Raw genomic sequence first — 22,173 nt, 5'->3', positions numbered from 1 at the left:
GGCCTCAAGCTCAATGCCAAAAAGTGCAGTGTCATCCCCTTTGCTAAAAACTCTGTACCCATGAACTACCACATAGGCAGCAATCTACTTAACACCGAATGCGTGATAAGAGACCTTGGGACCCAGGTGGACAGTAGTCTCTCCTTTGATAGTCGCATTGCCACAGTAGTAAGGAAGTCCTTCTACGTGGCACACCTAGTCATAAAAGGGTTCTTATCTGGGAAAAAAGAGGTCATTGTTCCCCTCTACTCGACACTCAGACCCATTATAGAGTACAATGCCCCTTTTGGAATGTACTTCACAAGACATCTGCAGCAGCTGGAAAGGCCACAGAAGTACCCCACAAAGAGAATTACTGACCTCAAACAAATGCCCTACACTGACCACCTCAAAAAACTCCAGCTTTACTCCATAGCATATCGCCTACTCCGAAGTGATCTCTGCCTAACATATAAAGCTATGTCAAGCCCAGAGCTGTTGGACATGCTATACCTAAAGAAATCCCAATCCCTCTGAGCTACACGTTGTAGGGGCCTAAACCTTGTCACCACAATAAACAGGACATGCTGGAGGGATAGATTCCTGTCCCAGAGACTTCCCATACTCTGGAACAGGCTACCTATCTATGTCAAGCAAAGTTCTTCATTAGCATTCTTCAAGAAAAATCTTGATGAGTGGATGGGAAATAGGAAATACACCCCGGGGATCACTTCTGTGTCTCTGCTCAACAGTGGCACAGGAAAATAACTTTCGTGGGTGGCATAAGCCAGAAAACCTTGTTGGCTAGGCTTACGTAGGCCCTTGGGCCAATAGCCTAGTACCTACCTATGAACCTATTGCCTGACACATAATGCTTAAAGCTTTTGTGCTAGGGAGTTATAAAAAAACAGTTGGTTGACAGCCTTTTTTAAACTCGTGCATGTTACGCAGGTGTAGTCCCTTAGTTTCCCTTTAGTACTATGCAGTTGTGCCTCTTGTTCTGTGAGATTCCCGCTATTTTCCAATATTTAACCTTTGTCAATCCCTCTAAATAATTCTGGTTACTTCTTAACCATATCTCTTTTTTATTTCTACTCTGCTTTTAAGCTTCACGTTCATTTTATCCCACTCCCTAGAGATATTTTCTGAAGAAATGTCGGTCTCCTAATAACTTACAAATAATTTTAACTACCATTCCTTAAATTCCTCTCTATTTAACACAGAAGTGGGGAAGTGCCAGTGTCTCCTTTTTTTCATTACCCTGCATTTTTTATTTTAATTTAGTGGCATGTGATTTGAAAAAATTATTGGATACATATCAAAACTTTCAATTAAATGCACATGCTCCTGTGAAATATAATTTAATTCTAACCTAGCCCAATTTTTGTACCTTGGGGAATATGTAATTTCTCTCTGAGCTTGTACTACTGAATTCCCATCTTCCTTACAAATATTTTCATAAATTCTAACCCATTGTTTTATTTTACCTTTTAGCCCCAATACATCCTAACTGTTGTAAGTCAAATTCCAGTCCCCGCCTATAAGTAATATTCCCTGCTGAAAGCTGATTATTTACGCAGAATTTTCTTAAGCCACATTGTAGCAATTTTATGTGGGATATAGATACATACCAGCATAATCCTCCGTTGCCAGTAGTCCCTTACTATGTATCTACCATTATTATCCTTTTTCTTCTATCACTGTTGAAGCTCCTCTAGCAGTTAATATAACTCCACTTTTCCTTTGACCCACGTATTCTGCTGAATAACCATTCTGAAATCCTTTCTTTATCAAACTCACATGTGCAGTTCTTTCCAGTTGTTTCTCCTCTAGCATAGCTGTTTGCACTGTGCTTTTTTAAAATAGTTAACTTTCTTTTTTGTATGTACCCATGAGAACATTCAGATTCAAAGGTAAAATGGAAAGTGTTGCCATTATGATGAGGTTATTTCCACCTTTTTTGTACAACAGCTTTTTTTAAATGTCTAGATCTGATGTTATCCATGTCACTGTTCCTCACTTCTGAGTTGTACGATCTGACGTCTGATCTAAGCCAACAACCTTTCAGACAGATCTAGGCTCAAGCTTCTCCCACTTCCATAATCCCTTGCTGCCCTCTGACCCCTCAGATCTCATTTGCAGCTTCACTGCTACAGAAACGACTCCTATGACTTGAGTCCTTCAGCGGGATAAGTGCTTATTTTCAGAGTTCTTTTATGTTCTTTTAGATCTTAAAATTACTTATTTGTCTCCTTAGAGTTCTAAGTTATGGTTTTTGTATCATCTTAGCCTCCCCTCCCTTTCTAGCTCTTCTCTTTTTGTCAGCCCTTTTGGTGCCAGTTTATTCCGCTTGAAAAATCTCTGTTAGAACTTAGGCTTAGACTCCTTCCTCGTTCCTACTTTTGAATTGTCTACTAGTGTTGTTTTCTTCTTCCTGGTTTTGACTGTAGTTTTGGCCCCTGTTTAACAGTTCTGGTTTGTGTTTTGGTGCTTGGTCTGCTGTTCAGCCTCTCCTGTCTGACAAACCAGCAGGATTTAAGAGGTGTTCCTCATGTTGTTGGAAGATGTGCGTTTCCGACTCACATGAGGAGTGCCTCGGTTGTTTGGACACCGACCACCTGGAGGTTGAATGGCGGAATTCAACCCCAGGACTTTGGTCAAGCACCACAATAAGTTACTACTGAAAGGCATGGCTCAGTGGGGACCATTGGTCCATCAGTCTGTGACCAAGCTGGGTCCCTCTGACCACAAGAGAAAGGCCCCTTCCATCTCAGGGTCCTCTTCCTCTAAGAAGCGTAGGCCGTTGGAGCCTAGATCCTCAGATCTGACTCCAGCCTCGGCACTGTCATATCCAACTACCTCAGATCTGAGATCCTGCAAGTCTACTCCCAGTTCCAATGCCTCCAGATTGAGTACTTTAGATTAGAGATCCCGGATGTCTGCTCCCAGAACCAAGGCTTCAGGATCGAGACCTTCAGATCTGGCCAAGGCTAGACCTGCCATGGGTTTGACCTCCTTGGATCTGAGGCATTCGAGTTCTAAACGCTCAGCTCCTCAGTTGCCCTCGCATCAGAAGTGGATGGATCTGGGACCCCTGTCAGATTTCACCATCTTGATTGGGGACTCTCCATCAGATTCTGGCCCGGAGCAGTGTTTTACAGATCCCGGGCACAGAACCCATTCTTCTGAGAAGTATAGTAGGTTGTCTGGGTCTAGACACACATCTCCAGCTGGTTCATCAGCCTCTTCTGTGTCTTCTGGGAGTTTGCTCCTATATGACATGGACAGGATGATGAGGGGTTTCCTCTAGACTGCAATTGAGTTGGGGCTTCTTGCATCCCCTGCCCCTGCACTTCAGTCTCCTCGTCTGACCCAGGTGGTTTTGGACTTCAATTACAATGGGGTGCAGTGTAAAAGCAGCGGGGACTCCTAGAGCCCACTTTGTCTCTACCCCATCTGAATCCCTGACTGGCTCTGCTCTTCCTCCCTTGGAGCAGACTGGGTCTTTGACCTGAGAAGCTGCTCCAGAGTCCTTGGGAGAGGGTTCCGATACAGTTTTTTGGACCGGTCTCTGTCCCCTGGTATTTTGGCACTCAACAGTTCAGGGCCAGTATTATCTAGGGGTCTTGGGGTGATGGTATCCTCTACTCCCTCTTCTCAGGTGGTCTTGCCCACTGGGAATGGGGAGGGGGCATCATCCAGCCCTTCGGCATTCCAGATAGTAGAGAGGACCTTCCCCGCTGCTAGAGCTAACTCTGTGCTTTCCAGGGCCCTTCCCAGCCCTCCTCATCTCTGAGAGCTGAGCCTTCTCATCCTGCTTCCCATTAGCCCTCTTGAATCAGCCTTCAAGGAAGAGTTACCCCACTTGGGGTTCTCCACTCTTCCGGGTCCTCCCCTGATTCCCACTCAGAGCATGTGCCCTGAAAGAAGACTTGTAAGAGGAGCTACCTAGACTCTCTGATAGAGTCTGTCACCGAGTATGCAGATCTCTATGAAGGGGACGGGTCCCCCAGATCTCTGCCTGAAGAGCCCCTCCAGAGACATCCTAGAGATTCTCAAATTGAAGGGCAGATGGTCCTCCCAGCCCCCATCCTTGGAGTAGTCCATGTTCCTGAAGGTTTTTGGACGGGACCATGTACCACCTGGGATCCCCCTTGCTGATGAACTGATAGACTTTATGTCCAGCAGGACATGGAAGGACCCCGATACTGTGGAGCCAGTGCCTAAACGAGTGGACAAATTCTTAAGTCCACCCACAGATAGACGATTTTGGTTAAAAGGGTTGCCAATCAATGCTATCATGGTAGCTGCTGCCACGAAAAAGTTGGCAGAGCAGAGTATATCTGTTTATCCCCCCCAATCAAGAATCCCACAGACATGGAAAGAGGGTTTTTGGCTCTGCTACATTTGGTCTGCAGGCAATTACTTGGCACACTTCACCTGACTCTAAAAGGATTTGATTAAGGAACCCGCAACTTCCTTTCTGAGTTGATGCCTGCCGAGGACTTGAACAAAGTGTTCTCTGAGAAGCTCTTCCAGCACTTCTGATGCATTGCCAGACTGTCCTGCCCTGGAAGCAATTTGTGTCATTTGTTTCTGCACCCTTTGGCCTGGGCGAACATCACAAGAGATCAGTGGGTGCTAAGTATTATTTCCATGAGCTGTTTTATTCCCTCCCCCCCACCACCAATCAGAAAACTTCTCTCCGATGAGCCATCCCGCCAGAGGGAGTTAGCTCAGCAAGAAGTGCTCAAGCTTCTTCAGAAGAGACCCATTCAAGAGGTCCCGCCAGGACACGAGGATCTGTAACTTATTCTAGCTTCTTTTTGGTCCCAGAGAAAATGGGGGAACCTACGTCCAATCCTGGACTTAAGCGAGTTTAAACTCTGTCAAGAAGTCGAAATTCCAGATGCTCACTGTCCACTCCGTCATGCCCCTTTGTACAAGGTTGAGTGGATGTGCTCTGTGGATCTCCAGGATGTCCTATAAAAATAAGACAGGCACTCCAGGAGACATCTCCACTTTTGTGTAAGGGCTAATCATTACCAATTCAGGACACTGCCCTTTGGTCTCACCACAGACCCCCAGGTGTTCACCAAGTGTATGGCAGCAGTGGCATCTCACCTGATACTGCAGGGATTCGGTTTTTCCTTACCCCTGTATGATTGGCTCCTCACAGCTCCCACAAAGAATTGACTGGTCGCAGCCACTCAGTACCTTTTTCACTTGTTCAGCCAGATAGGAATTATTGTGACTCTAGCCAAGTCAAGTCCGATTCCGACCCAAAACGTGGAGTTTATTGGCATCTAGCTAGACACTGTGTCAGAGATTGCAGCATTACCTCCTAGGCATGTACAACTAATCCTATCCCAAGTTCAGTGTCTCCTAGAGCTGTCTCGTCTTCAGGTCCACTTCATTCTCATGGCCTTGAGGTCTATGGCAGCAGCAATCTATGTAGTGCCATTAGCCAGATTTTACATGAGGATTCTGCAGTAGACTGTAGCAGTCCAATGGCTTCTGTGTCTCATCCAGTGAGACAGCTTCAATCCGTCACACTCCGGTGTGCAGGCATCATCTTATTTGGTGGATTCAGTCTCCCGATCGCCTCGTGGGCAGACCTTTTACTCTTCCTCCTCCCAGTGCCATGGTGACCACAAATGCTTCCCTGCTGAGGTGGGAGGCATTGCCAGGGAAAGATGGTCTAAGGTACTTGGTCCCCTGCAGAGATCAAAACTGCACATAAATGTACTGGAGATGAGAGCAGTTCTTCTCACGTTGCAAGCCTTTCAGGACTGCATTCTTCTGGGACAACATGGCAGTTGTGTGGTATATCAACAAACAAGGGGGCACATATTCTTATCTGCTTTGTTACGAGGCCATGAGAGTATGGTAATGGGTTATGTCTTCGGCACATTCTCCTTAGAACGCATATTCCTGGGGAGACCAACGTTCTAGCAGACAAGCTCACAGAGCTATCTTGAGTCCTCATCAGTGGTCCCTGAATCCCTCTGTGGCAAGAGATCTTCCTTCTATGGGGTTAATTGAGCTGTGATCTGTTTGCTTCCCCCCTCTGTCAATCACAAATGCAGTAAGACCTTCGCCCTGATCCCCCCAGCTGGGGAGTCCACCAGGGATGCTCTAGTTCACAATTGACCTCCAGGTCTCCTTTATGCTTACCCTCATGCACCTCTCATTCCCAGAGTGATTGAGAAAGCTTGATGCCTCAAGGCTCCCTTAATCCTCATTGCCCCCTTCTGGCTTCTGCAGGTGTGGTTCCCCCTCTTCAGGTGTCATCTGAAGTCCCCCCCTTGTGTACTGGATTTCCTTCCAGATCTGATCTCACCCCTGTCATCTTCCAGTCCCAAATCTTCAGGCTCTTCATCTGACCGCGTGGTTTGTCCACTTCTCGTAATTCTAAACCAGTCTAGGCTAGCCTCTCCCTTCAGAGAAATCATTCTGACCTCTTAGAAGGGTTCCACCAGAAAGGTCTGTGGCAGTAAATGGAAAAGATTTTTTGTCTGGGCCAATCAGTGGAATCTGGATCCCTTTTCGGCTCCCATTCCAGACATCTTATTATTCTCATCTTCTCTCTTTCAGGATAGAGCCAGTTTCTCCGCTGTTAAGCTGCAGCTGGCAGGCCATCTCTAATTTTCATATTTGTGTGGAACCTACTTTTTCTTTCCTTTGTAAGGCCTTATTGAAAGATGTCTTCCTGCTACAACCTCCTATCAAAGATCCTTCTCCTCCATGGGACCTTTCATTTGTGCTTCAGTCTCTTACACATTGTCCTTTCGAGCCTGCTGCAGCTTGTGACATTAGGTTTTTATCTTTGAGGACTGCCTTTTTAGTGGCTATAACATCAGCAAGACGAGTTTCTGAGTTGCAGGCTGTCTCCATCAAGCCTCCATACATGATTTTTCATAGAGAGAGAGTGGCTCTCAGGACTAATCCCTCTTTCATGCCGAAGGTAGCCACTGAAGCAAATTTGAATCAAACCATTCAGTTGCCAGTGTTCTTTCCCAACCATTCCAGTAAAGGAGAGTATATGCTGCACACGCTTGACATACATACACAGTTACGATTCTGTTTAGACAGGACAAGAATTTTCACAAATCTGACCAACTGTTTGCGGCCTTCCCTGTTAACAGATTGGGTTGGGCGGTGTGCAAGATTACTGTATCTCATGGGATATCCCAATGCATTTCTATAGTTTATTTTTCTAAGAGATTGCCTTTACCAGGACCTGTCAGAGCTCATTCCAGTAGATATGTGGTTATGTCAGCTGCCTATTTAGCCCAACATTCCTTAGATGAGATTTGTGCTGAAGCCACACCTTCATTACTCATTTACAAGCTCAACCTAGTTTCCAGGAACAGGGCTTCCTTTGGCTTCATTATTCTTCGGCATATCCTTCCATGAGACCACCCAGGACTGTATGATAGTTGGGGACTGACCTAAAAGTGAGGAATAGTGACAAGGATAACATCATATAATGAGTTATGCACTTACCGTAATTTAGCATCTGTGTTATCCTATGTCACTATTCATCACTCTCTCTTCCTCCCTCCTTCCCCATCCTGTTAAATTTAGAGGAAGTGGAGATGCCCTATCTGGTGGTTCAGGTATACTCTGGATGTCTTGTAGCTCTGGGGCAAACTCGATCTGAGGAGTTAGCGGTCACCAAGGATTGTCGGAGTGGGAGGAGCTCGAGTTTAGGATCTGTCTGAAAAGCTTCTGGCTCGGATCTGATGTCTGATCCTACGACCCAAAAGTGATGAATAGTGACATAGGATAACACAGATGCTAAGTTATGGAAAGTACATAACTCTTTCTTTAGCTTTTGTGTTGCATGCATATATACTTATATTTGTACAGGTTGATCTTTTATACTGTTTCTTGTAATATCCATTTGAACAGGTGTCAGCTATTGCAAGTTTTGGTTTTTAATGAAAACCCTCAAAAAACATACACACGCCCAGAACACACCCAGAAACTATTAACTTAACAAGCACACAAAACTATGTACACCTTCAAATAATGTAGTTTAGCCCTACTAATAAGAATAGTTGTCCCATATTGATAGCTGCAGTCAGGATTTGATTGACCTATAATGATGGTTATCCATGCCACGATGCATGGTACAGCCTGTGCTTCTGCTTTCATTAAATGTTTTCTGTTTTTGTCATATCTTTATTCCTCTCCCAGAAGTAAAAAAAGAAAAAAAAAACTTGGTTGCTTTCAGGAAATCTTTTAGGCTTTAGAGAGAAAAGTATTCTGGTTTTGTTGCCCTTTATCAGTTTGCCTCCATAGAAACGTGAGAACCAGATACACAGTCACCTTCGGTTGCAAGCTTTTTAAGTTGCACTGTGAACATTTATTTGCTAAAGGAAAACTTTCCATTAGACTCACTGTTTTCGAAAATTTGTTATTAGAACAAGCGTAGGGCCTTAACCAGTTAATTTTACTTGTATCATGCTCTGTATACTTTTACAACCCATCCCTCACCTAAACCGTAAGAATAAAGCCTATTATCTTAAACATGCTTTTGTCCAGGCTTTCTTATCTTTTTACAGTGTACTGCATACATTTCTTAAACTAAACAAGCAGCAAAAAAAAGGAAGAAAAGGGCACTTGTTTAGTTTGGTATCTCTATAACACACACAACTAACTGCAAATGCTTTACTATATAACATGCATTATTTTTCATATTTTATAAAGTACTGTTAAGAACAAAGATTGTTTTACTTGGTTACCTCTTTCCTTCTTCCCTCCTCTTTAATGTTCTTCCAAACTTTATTAACCTAGGGGACTCCAAAGCATATGCTCAATACATTTAACAATGTCAACAAAGTCCAATATTTCACAAATATGATTGATGCTTTGTAATCCCACATTTATTCATTAATTTCTGAGTTGCTGGTTTTCTTCCCATTGATCTGCATCTCTGAACTTTGTTTTCTTTATTTCCAACATACTCCTGCCTTTTCTGGTCAACTCTTGTGCTTTTCTTTCTCTCACAAGCATTTTCCCTTGCAACATTGGAAAAAGGTTTCACTGGCATAGTCTGTCTGTGAGCTTTCTTATCAGAAAAATAAGCAGCAGAGTCCTATTCTGTTAATTCACTTTTTGTTGGATGGTCTTTTGTAATTCCTTCTTATGTTCTACATCAAAAAATGACTGACCCTCCAGGAAAAAAATTCTGAAGATAGCTGGATACAACAGCTCGAATCTCACACCTGTCTTTTGACTGCTGGAATAAATTTGCTCCTCTTCTCTCTAGTGTACAAACACTCCACTTGTCTCCAACTTTTAGTACTTTGCCCTTCTACTACAGTTTTGTCAGAATCTTTTCTTTCTGCTGGTTGAATTGTATCTTTGCTAGTAGAGGTCTTGGCTGCTTTCTTATGGCCAGGTTTGGCACATACACACAATGTGCCATTTCAATTAAAAACTCCTGCTGTGGAATACCAGTCCAGTTTGCATATCTGTACTTTCATAAAAAAAACAGTCTGGTGTCCTTCCATTCCAGTGTTGCAGTATTCACCTTGGTGTGGGATTTTCTGCTTCAGGCGATCTGACGTTGGTACCTATACAAAAGCTTTTTGCCTGGCTGCTAGGTGCATGGGACGTCACACATAGGGCCATAAACCAGGGTCCTTAAATGTGACACCTTCACTTTCAGTCCTCAGAACTTTTCAGCCACAGACGTCGTCACTTCGATCATCTCCTACTTATGATTACTTCGGAAAGATAAGTACCCCATTGGGTTTTTTTGTTTTCTTCATCATTGCTTGTGCTTGGTTTTCTGTAGTTTTGGCCGATGTCAGCTAAAGGCAAATGTAATTGTGGCCGGCAGATACCGCACAAAGATTCTCATGATAAGTGCGTTTTTTGTCTAGGTAGGGAACACGTCCGTATGTCGTGTTCCATTTGTAAGTCCTTCGTGACCAAGACGCTTCTCACTTGTTTGGCTGCATTAAATTTATATCTCGAGAACCAGCATCTTAAACAACCTGAGCTGCCCAGGAAGAAGGCCAAAGTTTCCAGGCCTGTTCCTACTGCCACTCCGCTAGTGGACATCCTGCCGGCTTCCGATATAGGGGCCGAGGAATGCCCGCTTCCTCTGTTAGCTTCGACGGTTCCCACTGAGGAAGCAGTTTCTGCAGCCATGGAATACTCTTCCGCAGAGACTCTTCAGCCATCGTGCCCAACCGACGTCAAGGGGGAACCTCTTGTTGGATGACCGACTGAGTCCTCTCCTACTGCAGGCCGAGCTTCAATATCTAGGCTGTCCCTGAAGCTTACACCTTCCAAGAAAATACATTACTCCAGCTTCTGAAGCACAGCCCGATTGGCAGTCTTTTACAAACTCTTTTGTGCAGGCCTTCATGGCCCTTAGGCCTACATGCCCTGCTCCTTCCACCATCCCTGTGCATCCCTCACCTAACCTCTGCCTCTACTCCCCAACATCCAACTACTCAAGAGGGAGAAGAACAGCAGTTTCAATATGACTCCTCCTCGGAGGAATAGTCTGTGTCTCAAATTGCTTCCCCTGTTGACTACTATTCCTCTGATGAAGACCCCATTGAAGGGGACTCCCCACCTGAAGATTTAACTTTTGAGGAAACTGTAACTAAAATGGAGTACTTCATGTGGGACACTACCCTGATGTCTGACACCTAGAAGAGATAATTTGGACTTCTGCAACTTGAGTCTCCCTCTCCTTCATCTATACCTCCTGTGCTCCCAGCCTTCTTGGATGCATTCAACTCTGTAAGAAACCATACTCTCAGCTCCCAGCCTCTAAAAGACCAGACGGGTTTTATAAGGTGCCTGAGGACCAGAAATTCCTGGTTAAGCCTCCACTAGCAGATCCAGCTGCCATTGCTATGGCTCCTGACAGTCTAGACAGGTACCTTCTGCCAGTCTCCTACCAACGGGTAAGGACTGCAAAACCATGGATAGACTGGCCAAAAAGGTGTATATTTCTTCCACCTTGGCTTTCAGAGCAATTAATTAGCAAACACACATGGTAAAATATGCTCTGGGCCTAGTGTCTCAGGTCCGTACCCTGCTAGCCTCTACACCTGACTGTCCTAAGTCTGACATTGCATCAGAACTGTCCCTAGCCACCCAAGTGGTCAGACACTCCAGGTGGTAGTTATGATGCAGCAGAAGCCTTGGCCAGGTATGCGGCTTCTGCATCTGCCCTACGCAGATATTCCTAACTATGTCTTCAACCCCTTCCAGAGAATTTCACATCCGAAATTATGGATGCTCCACTGGACCACAACCTACTTTTTGGCAAGAATTCAGCTGAGCTCTTCAAAAACTTGCAAGAGAAAATCAAAGAGCTGCCAGACATCAAATATTTGCTGGTGTCCCCCTTCCCTAAGTACTACAGGAATTATCCTGCTAGGATTTCCTTTGTCAGTATAATGCCTTCCACTTCTGTTCGCTCCTCCTCCAGACCGAGAAGAGGCTCTAGGAGACGGCCTTACTCCAGACCAACCAACAGCCGACCACCCTCCAAACAGGCTTCTCCCTACAGAGGGGGCCTCTCCTCGGCATGACTGCCTTTCCCCCACCTCCCCTTGTCTGCCCGCCTACCCCACTGCATTCCCTTTTGGAAAAGGATAACTTCAGACCAATGGGTCCTTTCCATTATTCATTGTGGATACTCCCTATCTTGGAAGGAAAAACCAAGGCCAAAAAACATTCCCTTTCCACTAAAAAAATAGCTCCACCTATTCCGACCTATTCTGCAGGAGCGCCTTTCCCTAGGAACTATAGAACCAGTCCCTGTGGATCAGGAAGGAAAAGGATTCTATTCTCGTCTGTTCCTAGTCCCAAAAAAGGATGGTCCACGGAAACCCATACTAGATCTATCTTACCTAAGTTGGTTCCTAAATGTTCCATCCTTCAGGATGCTCTCTCTGCGAACTGTCCTGCCCCTGATACCACCCTAAGCATTCATGGTCACTCTGGACTTAAAGGAAGCTTATCTCCACACTCCTATCCTGCCCTCTCACAGAAAATTCCTGAGATTTACTGGCATTTTCTCACTGCCCTTTGGCTTATCTACTGCTCCAAAAGTGTTCACAAAATGCCTTTCTTCTGCCACTGCATTTTGCCAAACCAAGGGCATCCAAGTATACCCTTATCTGGATGAAATCCTGCTCCTAGCAAAATCAAAAACTATGCTTCGAAGTCACCTAAAATTCACCATAACTGCCCTGCACAACTTGGGGTTCACCCTAAACCTTCCAAAATCATCTCTGCACTCACAGCAGGACAAAGTTTTCCTGGGATGCAAGATCAGATCAGATTTGATGAGATCCTTCTTCCCACAGGACAAAATGCAATCTCTCTCAAGTCACTTCCAAGATGATCTGGGGGTATCCCACTTTTCCGCAAGGCATTTCCTACAGGTACCGGGACTCATGGCAGCCACAATCCCCATGCTCCCTCTGGCCAGGTTGCACATGAGAAAATTTCATTGGTACGTAAAGAATGTATGATCTTAGCACCTTCACTCCCTAGACCAACAAAATCCCCCTTCTTCCCTGCCTAAAGTCAGAATTGAGGTAGTGGATTCAACAAATCCTCCGAAACCAAGGCATTCCCCTGCAACTTCCTCCTCCTACGCAATCCATGCATACAGATGCATCAGATATAGGGTGGGAGGCAGCTCTAAAGGGTTACAGGGTTCAAAAATCTTTGGACCCCTACTCTACAGAAACAACACATCAACATCAGGGAGATGACTGCAGTCTTGCTTGGCCCTTCAGGCCTTTCTTCCCATCCTTCAACCATGCCTGCTTCAAATTCTTACAGACAGTACCACAGTTATGTGGTACCTGAATAAACAGGGAGGGACAAAAGCCTACCTCTTATGCAGAATAACCCTACAGATTTGGGAGCTAGTCACCCAAAACAACCGCTTCCTGCAGACCTCTTAACATCCCCTCTCAGGAAAACAAACAAGCGGACTTGCTCAGCAGAACATCCTCTCACCTTCACAAATGGATGTTAAACAGGGAAACCTTTCTAGACGTAGTCCACCGGTGGGGCACTCCGCAAGTGTATCTGTTTGCCCCCCCCCCCCCCCAAAACAGACAACTAAGCAAGTTCTGCAGCAGGGATGACACTCCATCAGCCTGGAGAGTGAATGCCTTCAGCTTTCCTTGGAAGGGGATGTTCCTCTGTGTCCCCCCCCCCCTTTCCCGAACATACAGTAGATCCTTCTGAAAATCAGGAAGGACCAACCAAGGCAACACTGGTTCTCCCTTCACTCTTTAGCCAAGAGCAATCACCACAAGTTACCCCACAAGACGGATCTACTGTCTCAGCAAAAGGGATCTCTCATTCACCCTCATCTGCAAATGCTAAACCTACCTCTTTGAGTGATCAACTTCTAATCCCTTACAGACGGCTCTACTTTGAGGATATGCTTTCAATCCGGAGGGATGTCAGGAAACCAACTACTAGAAAGACATACCTATCTGAGTGGGAAAGATTCACAAAATGGTGTCTTCTTAAGGACAGGGACCATATACAGGCAGACCTCTTCCTAGTCCTTAGCTATGTTTGTGATCTCATTAAGGCTGGACTAACTTACTCATCTGTGGAAGTCCACCTGTCAGCCATTTCAGCCTGCTTACCCTTACAGCCACGTGTAGAAATCCAAACTATTAGAACCAATAAAACCAAACAAGACAAACCAATTCGACTGTAGAACACTGGTTTATTAATGCTGGTTAAAAATGTGACAAAACAGTAACGAGTACTAAGCGCTTTCACCCATAAACTATACTGGGCATCATCAGAGTACAAACACTATCACAATGAATTCCAATTAAATAGAAGCAGCAATCAATAAATTAAATAATTAAGTGATGACTAATAAAAAACAATTATAATTAATTTAATTTAACAATCATTTGTGCAAACCTCATTATAATCCCTGAAAAATCTGTTTTAAAAAGACTACCTATATCAATGATTATAATGCCAAGACTTGTAAAACAAATGTTAAAATGCAATGTATAATATCTTGAAAAATTGTGTGTGTGACAATTACATATAGTAAACTCTAGAATTGTACAAAATAGTTAAAAACAATAACATAAATATTAAAATAAGTACATCCATTAATTGTCTAAAATAGGCCATTAGATGTTTGTAATTAAATAAATTGTGATTTATGTCTAAGTATACTGGCTATAGAAATATAGTCATTGATACCTGGATGAATACTTGCATTAAGTCTTAGTTGCCATAGACATTCTTTAACTTCTAGTAATGTCTTGTCATCACCTCCTTTATTATTGTTATAGGGTATTCTATCTATCACGAAGAATAGGAACCTTTTAAAATTATCACACCTTACACTACGTGTATAAAGGGCACTAGTGTCTTTTTTCTTTGTCTCTAACATGTTCTCCTATTCGATCTTTAAACTTTCTAATGGTTTTCCCCACATAGTAAGCTGAGCATGATGAACAAGTAGCAAGGTAAACTACCATTTTTGTATTGCAGTTGCAATACCCCGGGCATCTGATAGTTTTTCCAAAGTTACAAACTACCATCTGATAGTTTTTCCAAAGTTACAAACTACTACATAGGGTCCGTCATTAATATATTTGCATGTGTGGCATGTACCACATTTACCCATCTTGGACTTTAGGTAAATATTCTTACTATGTGTTGCTTCATAGTATTCTTTTAAATTCATGCCTCTACTGTAAGTAATTTTAGGCCATAAACCAAGAATGTCAATACATTCATCATAGTTCATAAATACACTAGCCCAACTCTCTCGTACAGTATTGACAATTTTCATAGTTATTTCATTAAAAGGAATAACTAACGTATCATTTCCAATTATTGGTCTATTCTCACAAATAGTATTTGTAATTCCAAACTTTATAATACGTTTATACATTTGCTGTCTTTTTATCTGTATCTCAGCACTTACTTTATCAATCAAATCCTTTGGGTATCCTCTATCTAAAAACATACTTGACAATATTTTAATTTCATCACAAAAAAACGTATCTTCACTGATAATTCTTGAGAGCCTAACCATCTGCCCTTTGATTAAATTCTTCTTTTGATAGTAAGGGTGACAATTATCGAAGTGTAGGAAAGAATTGGAATGTGTTTTTTTCCGAAAAATATTAGTTTCTAACCTATCATTGTTTTTATATAGTAGTATATCGAGATACTCACAATAATTGTCAACTATCTTGCTAGTGAAACTTAAAAAACTAGATGTAGTATTAAGAAATGATTCAAATTCTAAAAATCTTTCTCTTGTCCCTTTCCAAAAAATCAAAATATCGTCCAGGAACCTCAGATAAAGAACAATATCATCCCAATAACAAGAGGTGAACACCGTTTGTGTCTCCCAAAAGGCTAAGACAAGATTGGCATAGATAGGGGCACATCTTGCCCCCATAGCTACCCCGGTTTTTTGTCTAAAATATTCACCATTTAGAAAAATATAGTTGTTTTCAAGTACTAATTCCATCAATTCCCTTAAAAATTTGCATTTGTCATTATTAAATGCACCAAATTTTAATAAGCTTGCCTCAAACATTTCTATACCCAACTTGTGGGGAATTATGGTAAAAAGACTTACAATATCAATAGTAATCATAGAAATCTCAGGGTTTATCCCAGCAAAATTATCTCTTATTTTATCCAGGCAATGCCATGAATCTTTGACTATGTGATCCAATTTTGTTAATACTTCTTTACACTGAAAATCAATAAAGGAAGCCATAGCCTCAGTTTTAGACCCTCTGGCAGAAACTATTGGTCTAAAGGGTGGATTGTGAACACTTTTATGAATTTTCGAAATACCAAAGATGGATGGAGTCATGGGATGTTCCACATTTTAAAAAGTTGTATTCATCCTTAGTGATGACACCATCCATCAGATATTCATACAAAATCCAGTCCAACTTAGTGTAGGCCTGTGCATTTCATATTTCGACACGTTTTCATAAGTGTTGTCACTTAACATTATGGTCATTTTGTTGAAATAATCATCCTTAGTCATAAACAACCACACCACCACCCTTATCGGGCTTCATAGTCTGTTGTTGTTAGTTCCTTCAAGCAAAATTTTTCGGCTGTGGTTAAGTTATAAGATATTATTTTTTCATTCTTCACTATTCTGCGTATCTGAGTATCACATAACCTCTCAAACACTTGAATAATAGGGTTTTGAGGGGGTATAAAAGTGCTATGTCTTTTTAAAGTAAAATAGTGATTGTCATTCTGAGTACTTTTGTTTTTAAAAAAAAAAAAGTTTTAAATTAATAAGAATTTTACCAATGTCTAATCTAAAAGTAGGGACAAATTTAAAACCCTTTTTAAAAAGGTTTAAATAGCTTACATCAAACTTAAAATCTGTAAAATTATACACACTAAAACCTCCATCAACCAAAATAGAACATTCACATCCATTAAAATTGTTGCATGTCTCATTTGAACTATCATCAAAATAGGATGGTCCTCCAAAACAATGTAAAAAGTTATTACTCCGAATGTCATTGTCAAAAACAGGACTAATAATACCCCCTGTTGGGCAATCTAATGTGTCATTAAACACAGTCTGTGTATGTAAAAATTCGTCCTCAACTATCGATACCATGAGTTGGTCCTGTGGCTTCTGTTCTGGTATTGGTGGTTCTGCTGTTGACCGCCATACCGGTCCCGTAACCGCTCTGACCTCCTCAGTATTGGTTCTTCTAAAAAAGCTCCCTCCCCATTTTTATACACAGCCTCATTTGATGCATGATTGTGTAGTGCACTAGAATGAGTATGATGTGTATTAAATACATCTCTAACAACTGTATCCATCCCATCAGGTTTGGACAAACGTTTCATATTTGTAAAATCCTTAAAATGTGAATATGCTATCTTATTCCTATAATCATTTGTGTCCCTAATTAGTTTATGATTTTTAGCTTCCAGCCCTTTTAAAATAAACTTGTCATTGTCCTTTATTATCTTATCAAAATGGTTTCTATTAAAATCAAACGAGTCTTGTCGAATACTTTTATCAAGTTTAGTTAAATGCTCATTCAAAATAGACAGTTTGTTATTATTGTTACGTATAATGAGTTTCATTAACTCAATACCTGTTCGGTCGAACAGATGTAATAGTTCATTAAACAGTTCAGTCCCTTCAGTAAAGCCAAAAGGTAATTTAAACAAACTAAGACGTTTCGGGACCTGTCCCAATTCCATCGACCTTTCCAAAAATGCATTATCCATTTGTAGGGATTTAAATGTTTTTAACGCTCTTTCGAATTGGATGAACTGCACGTTGAGACTACCAAATTCAGTGGCGTTAGTAGGAGATAAAGTGCTCAATGTCGGTGCTGCCAAAATGTCTTAAAGATCCTTCGAAATAACATTTCCATGTTCAGCTCTTCTAATTACCCCGTCCCTAGTGTTCGGTACAGAGTTAGATGTTGGAGCGCCACGTTGAGCATTTCCTAGGTTAGCCCCTCCTCCTGTTGCATTAACTGAACCATTACTAGTTGACGGATGTACCGGACTACTTCCTGGCGTAGAATGTAGTGTATATAATTGTTCCTGTGATTCAGTAACTGTAGCATAAGTGGCAGCTGGACTAGTGATTCCTTTATCACTTAAAGCTCGTATCAGTCTTTGGGAAATCTCTAAATGCTGCTTCAGTAAATCTTCCATAGTTGCACATAGAGTAGAAAATTCAAATAAAACTAGAAACGCAAATTGAACGTAAAAAACTAGCAGAAACAGCCAGATAATCCAACAGTGAAGTGGAACGCCTCACATCCACATGTAGAAATCCAAACTATTAGAACCAGTAAAACCAAACAAGACGAACCAATTTGACTGTAGAACACTGGTTTATTAAGCCTGGTTAAAAATGTGACAAAACAGTAACGAGTACTAAGCGCTTTCACCCATAAAATATACTGGGCATCATCAGAGTACAAACACTATCACAATGAATTCCATTTAAATAGAAGCAGCAATCAACAAATTAATTAATTAAGTGATGACTAATAAAAAAACAATTATAATTAATTTAATTTAACAATCATTTGTGCAAACCTCATTATAATCCCTGAAAAAAACTGCTTTAAAAAGACTGCCTATATCAACGATTATAATGCCAAGACTTGTAAAACAAATATTAAAATGCAATGTATAATATCTTGAAAAATTGTATGTGTGACAATTACATATAGTAAAAAACTCTAGAATTGTACAAAATAGTTAAAAACAATAACATAAATATTAAAATAAGTACATCCATTAATTGTCTAAAATAGGCCATTAGATGTTTGTAATTAAATAAGTTGTGATTTATGTCCAAGTATACTGGCTATAGAAATATAGTCATTGATACCTGGATGAATACTTGCATTAAGTCTTAGTTGCCATAGACATTCTTTAACTTCCAGTAATGTCTTGTCATCACCTCCTTTATTATTGTTATAGGGTATTCTATCTATCACGAAGAATAGGAACCTTTTAAAATTATCACACTTTACACTATGTGTATAAAGGGCACTAGTGTCTTTTTTCTTTTTTATGTCTCTAACATGTTCTCCTATTCGATCTTTAAGCTTTCTAATGGTTTTCCCCACGTAGTGAGCATGATGAACAAGTAGCAAGGTAAACTACCATTTGTGTATTGCAGTTGCAATACCCCGGGCATCTGATAGTTTTCTATGTTTTCCTGTGTATTCAGTCCTCTTAATTGTACCATGTTTTGAAGGATATGTTTTTGAGTAGTCTCGTACTCAGCCAGCTTTTTCTTCAATTCAACCTATGATTTTTTTTTTTCAGATTTATCAGCTCATCTGAATATCTGTTTAAAGCTTCTACCATTTTTCCAGCCTTTTGCTATTTGAATTGACACACCTCTTCGGTGTTTTTTTTTTTTTTATTTTAATTGGCTCTGACAAATCTGGAGCTTGAACTCCTTTTTGTTGAAGAGCTGCAGGATTCTTTCCAGCTGGTGTTTTCACCTCAACGTTTGTGGTTGATTTTCTTTCAAGTTCTCTGAATTTCTTCTTTGTTGGCTTCCATGCTGCGCATTTACTAGTCAGTAACTGAAGTTTACCCCAACATACAAATTCATTGTCTCTGTTTTCTTTGTTTTTACACTGAATAGTTGAAGTTAAGCTGTTGCTCAGTATGCAGTCATCTTGGAAGTGTCGCATTCCAGGCAGTGTTAGGGCACGTTCCACTGGAGCCTTAGCTTCTGCGATGACATACTTGAAAGGGGTAGACTCTAGCAGCATTCTGGAGATAAAACCTTGGTCCTCTATTCATACATTTACAAAGCACTACAAACCGGATTCCTTTTGCAGGTCCAGAACAGGCTTTGCTAAGACCATTCTCCAGGGACTTCTGGACTCTTATCCTTCTTCCTGTCATGTTGGATAAGCCTTGGGAGTCTACCCATGGGGTTCCTGCACAAAGATTGTAGTAGCAGTAGATGTTTGAATTCTTCACTGTAGTAGTATTAGTAGCTGTTCAAATTCTTCACTATAGTAGTATCTGCACCCAAACACCATCCCACTTGTATGTAGTCTAGTGGGAGAGAAAGTTAAATTTTGTTATTTATATCTTGGTTTACTTCAAGACAAATTAGGAGTAAGAAAGCCCTGAAGATGTGTAGTCACTCTGTTCTTTATAGCTCCCTCCAAAAGGGCTTAGCCTGCAAGCAGCTAGAGTGACAGTGTGAGAGGGGATGAAAGCTTTTGGAAGTATTCCTGGCAGGATATAATCCAAAGGCTGCTGCATCAGTGAAGAATTTGGGCATCGTCTGTTATGGGTAAGTGCAACTTACATACCTGTATTTAGGCTGTGATAGGTAAACCATTCTACCTGTTCATAATCCTGTCAATGGCAAGGGAGTGCTGCAAAAAAGTATGTACGTCCTAGAAAGAAGAGGAAGAGCTTGAAAGTACTGGAGAGGAGCTGAAGAATAGAATAATCTTCTGTTGGCAATTAATAAAATCAGGCACAGTAACTGAATTTAACAAACATGGAGCAGGCACTAAGGCACCACTGAGTTGAGATGTAAAAGTTATAGGTGTCCTGTCTGTAGGTGTAGTAGGCTAATAGTTTAGAAACAATCATTACCAAGTCAAAAATAGATCATGAACTGCTACTTGCCAGAATTGTAATATGCAACAATGCAACAAAAAAGTGTGGTACACAGATTTTACCTTATGATGAAAGTAACGCTGGACGTTTTTGTCTAGCGAGTGATCGACACGTATTCCAATAGCAGAGAGGCCTGTTATTACTGATGCATCAGATGATGATGCACTGCTACAACAAGACCCTTGATGTCTTCTTGTAGTGAGCTAAAACTGCCTTTTTAATTTTTTATTTTTTTAGTTGTATATTAACTATTCCTTCGTTTTTAATGTGCTCTTTTATTGAGTACATTTTTTTTCAATTGATGTGTGTTCATATTCTGAGTTGAAACTGAAATTGGGCCAGTGGGATCAGTGTTCTGTCCTATTTAACATTAAATGGAATTGCATTTATTTGTATTAATGTATGTAAACACTATGATAATAAGGTTAATTTGTATTTCTTCCATAGACTTTACAGCATGAGTCGAGCTGGATGGAGGAAGCGGGCCAATGAGGTGGATGGATGGGGAGGATGGGTATGTATGTTCTTTTACATTGTGTGATGCTTGATGCAGAACTAGAGAATAAAATGCAGTATTACTGAGTTGTTAAAGTTATGCAAAGGACTCTGATGGCATGTGTCATAGCGCTCCTCATTCAGTGCTCATCTCTGGTTTCTTTGTCTCGGTTCTGTTTCCATCAAGCAAGGAAAGTTGCCAAATGATGGTCATTGTTGCCTGTCTTATTGAATTTTATATATATGTATATGTACAGTATGTGTATTTTTTTTTTTTTGGAGTAGTGCATGGATAAGTATTGACCAATTTCAGGTTCAGCCCGGTGAATTACAAAGCATTTCACAAATGGAAAAAAAAATAGAAATGTAAGCTGTAACGGAATAATTCAAATTAATTATATATGTACAAATCTGTGTATATACATTACAGTGAAACAAGTAGAGTGTATTGTACATGTTAGTTTCTAAAGTGCGTCGTTCTTCAATGAACCTTGAGAGAGAGTAAGAGTGCTTTGTTAGTTGTATCCTGAATTTGGAATAAGTGCTGATAATATTGGTCGACCTTTCAGCAGTGGAGGTTTGCTCCTAACCACATAGCTGGTAGAATAGACAGAAACATAACCATGTATTTAAGCAGACATGCGCCCTATCGCATTTTTCTTCATAAACAGTCCATTTCAGTATTACTTATCACATTAGCTGATTTAACTATATTGGCAATGCTTGTTTAATTCCTTTCCATCATGTTCATTCCCTATAACTATAGACTGCATTGATGATTTACTGTGGAGTATATTTCTATGACCTGCTTGTCTTGAGGAGAAAACATTCTCGTAGACAGCAAATGTTGGAGGTGTGATGGGAAAGAAAGAGGTAATTGGGATCATGTTTTCTGGGAGTGTAATGAGTTGGCAGATGTTAAAGATTCCCTACAGACTACTCTCAGAAATACTGGGTGAACAAATTGTAAGTAAGGAAATGATTTTTTGAGTTATGATAAAGAATCGGAATTACCTAGTCATATTAAGGCTTTGCTGAGTCTAATTATGGTGGCTGCCAAAAAAGCAGTGACTAGAACATGGAAATCAAAGTCTAAACCAGCTGTACTGGAATTCGTGAACATAGTAACAGAGATAAAGCAATCAGAATTTGGGCCTTTAGAAAAGGGTAGGAGCAAATTGCATAGAAAAAAAGGGAATTGTGGGAACAATACCTGTAGAGAGAGGAATGAGGTTTAAAAGAAGGCAGGATTTGAATGACTTATGTAATTTTGGATAGATGGTGTCAAAAAGTTTTGATGTATAATGTTTGCAACTAAAATTTTGTTAATACAGTTTTTCATTTATATAAATACATGATTGTCCATGCCATGCATGATGTAAGAAAAATGTTTCTTGTTTGAGAAAAATTCACATGAAAGCTTTCTCTGCTTACCAGAGTACTGAAATTCATTCCACAGCTTTAAATTCTACAGTTTGGATGATTTACATAAGGAAACTGTCCTAATTT

At 41.0% G+C, this 22,173-nt stretch overlaps 1 protein-coding gene across 1 annotated transcript in view; it reads left to right on the top strand.

The window, feature by feature from the left end:
- The window catches only part of REV1 (REV1 DNA directed polymerase), a 4,137,464-nt gene that overhangs the window by 148,327 nt on the left and 3,966,964 nt on the right, over window positions 1–22,173 (top strand). Inside the window, exon 2 of the mRNA XM_044071967.1 lies at window positions 20,617–20,683. Coding sequence (XP_043927902.1) covers window positions 20,627–20,683 — 57 coding nt within the window. The 5' untranslated portion in view covers window positions 20,617–20,626. The remainder of the gene's footprint in view (window positions 1–20,616; window positions 20,684–22,173) is intronic.

This window comes from Protopterus annectens, chromosome 5.part0 (assembly GCF_019279795.1).
Source record: "Protopterus annectens isolate FY-2018-M chromosome 5.part0, PAN1.0, whole genome shotgun sequence".
NCBI lineage: Eukaryota > Metazoa > Chordata > Ceratodontiformes > Protopteridae > Protopterus > Protopterus annectens.
Note: the sequence above shows the minus strand (reverse complement) of the source record. Positions and strands in the feature narration are given on the sequence as shown.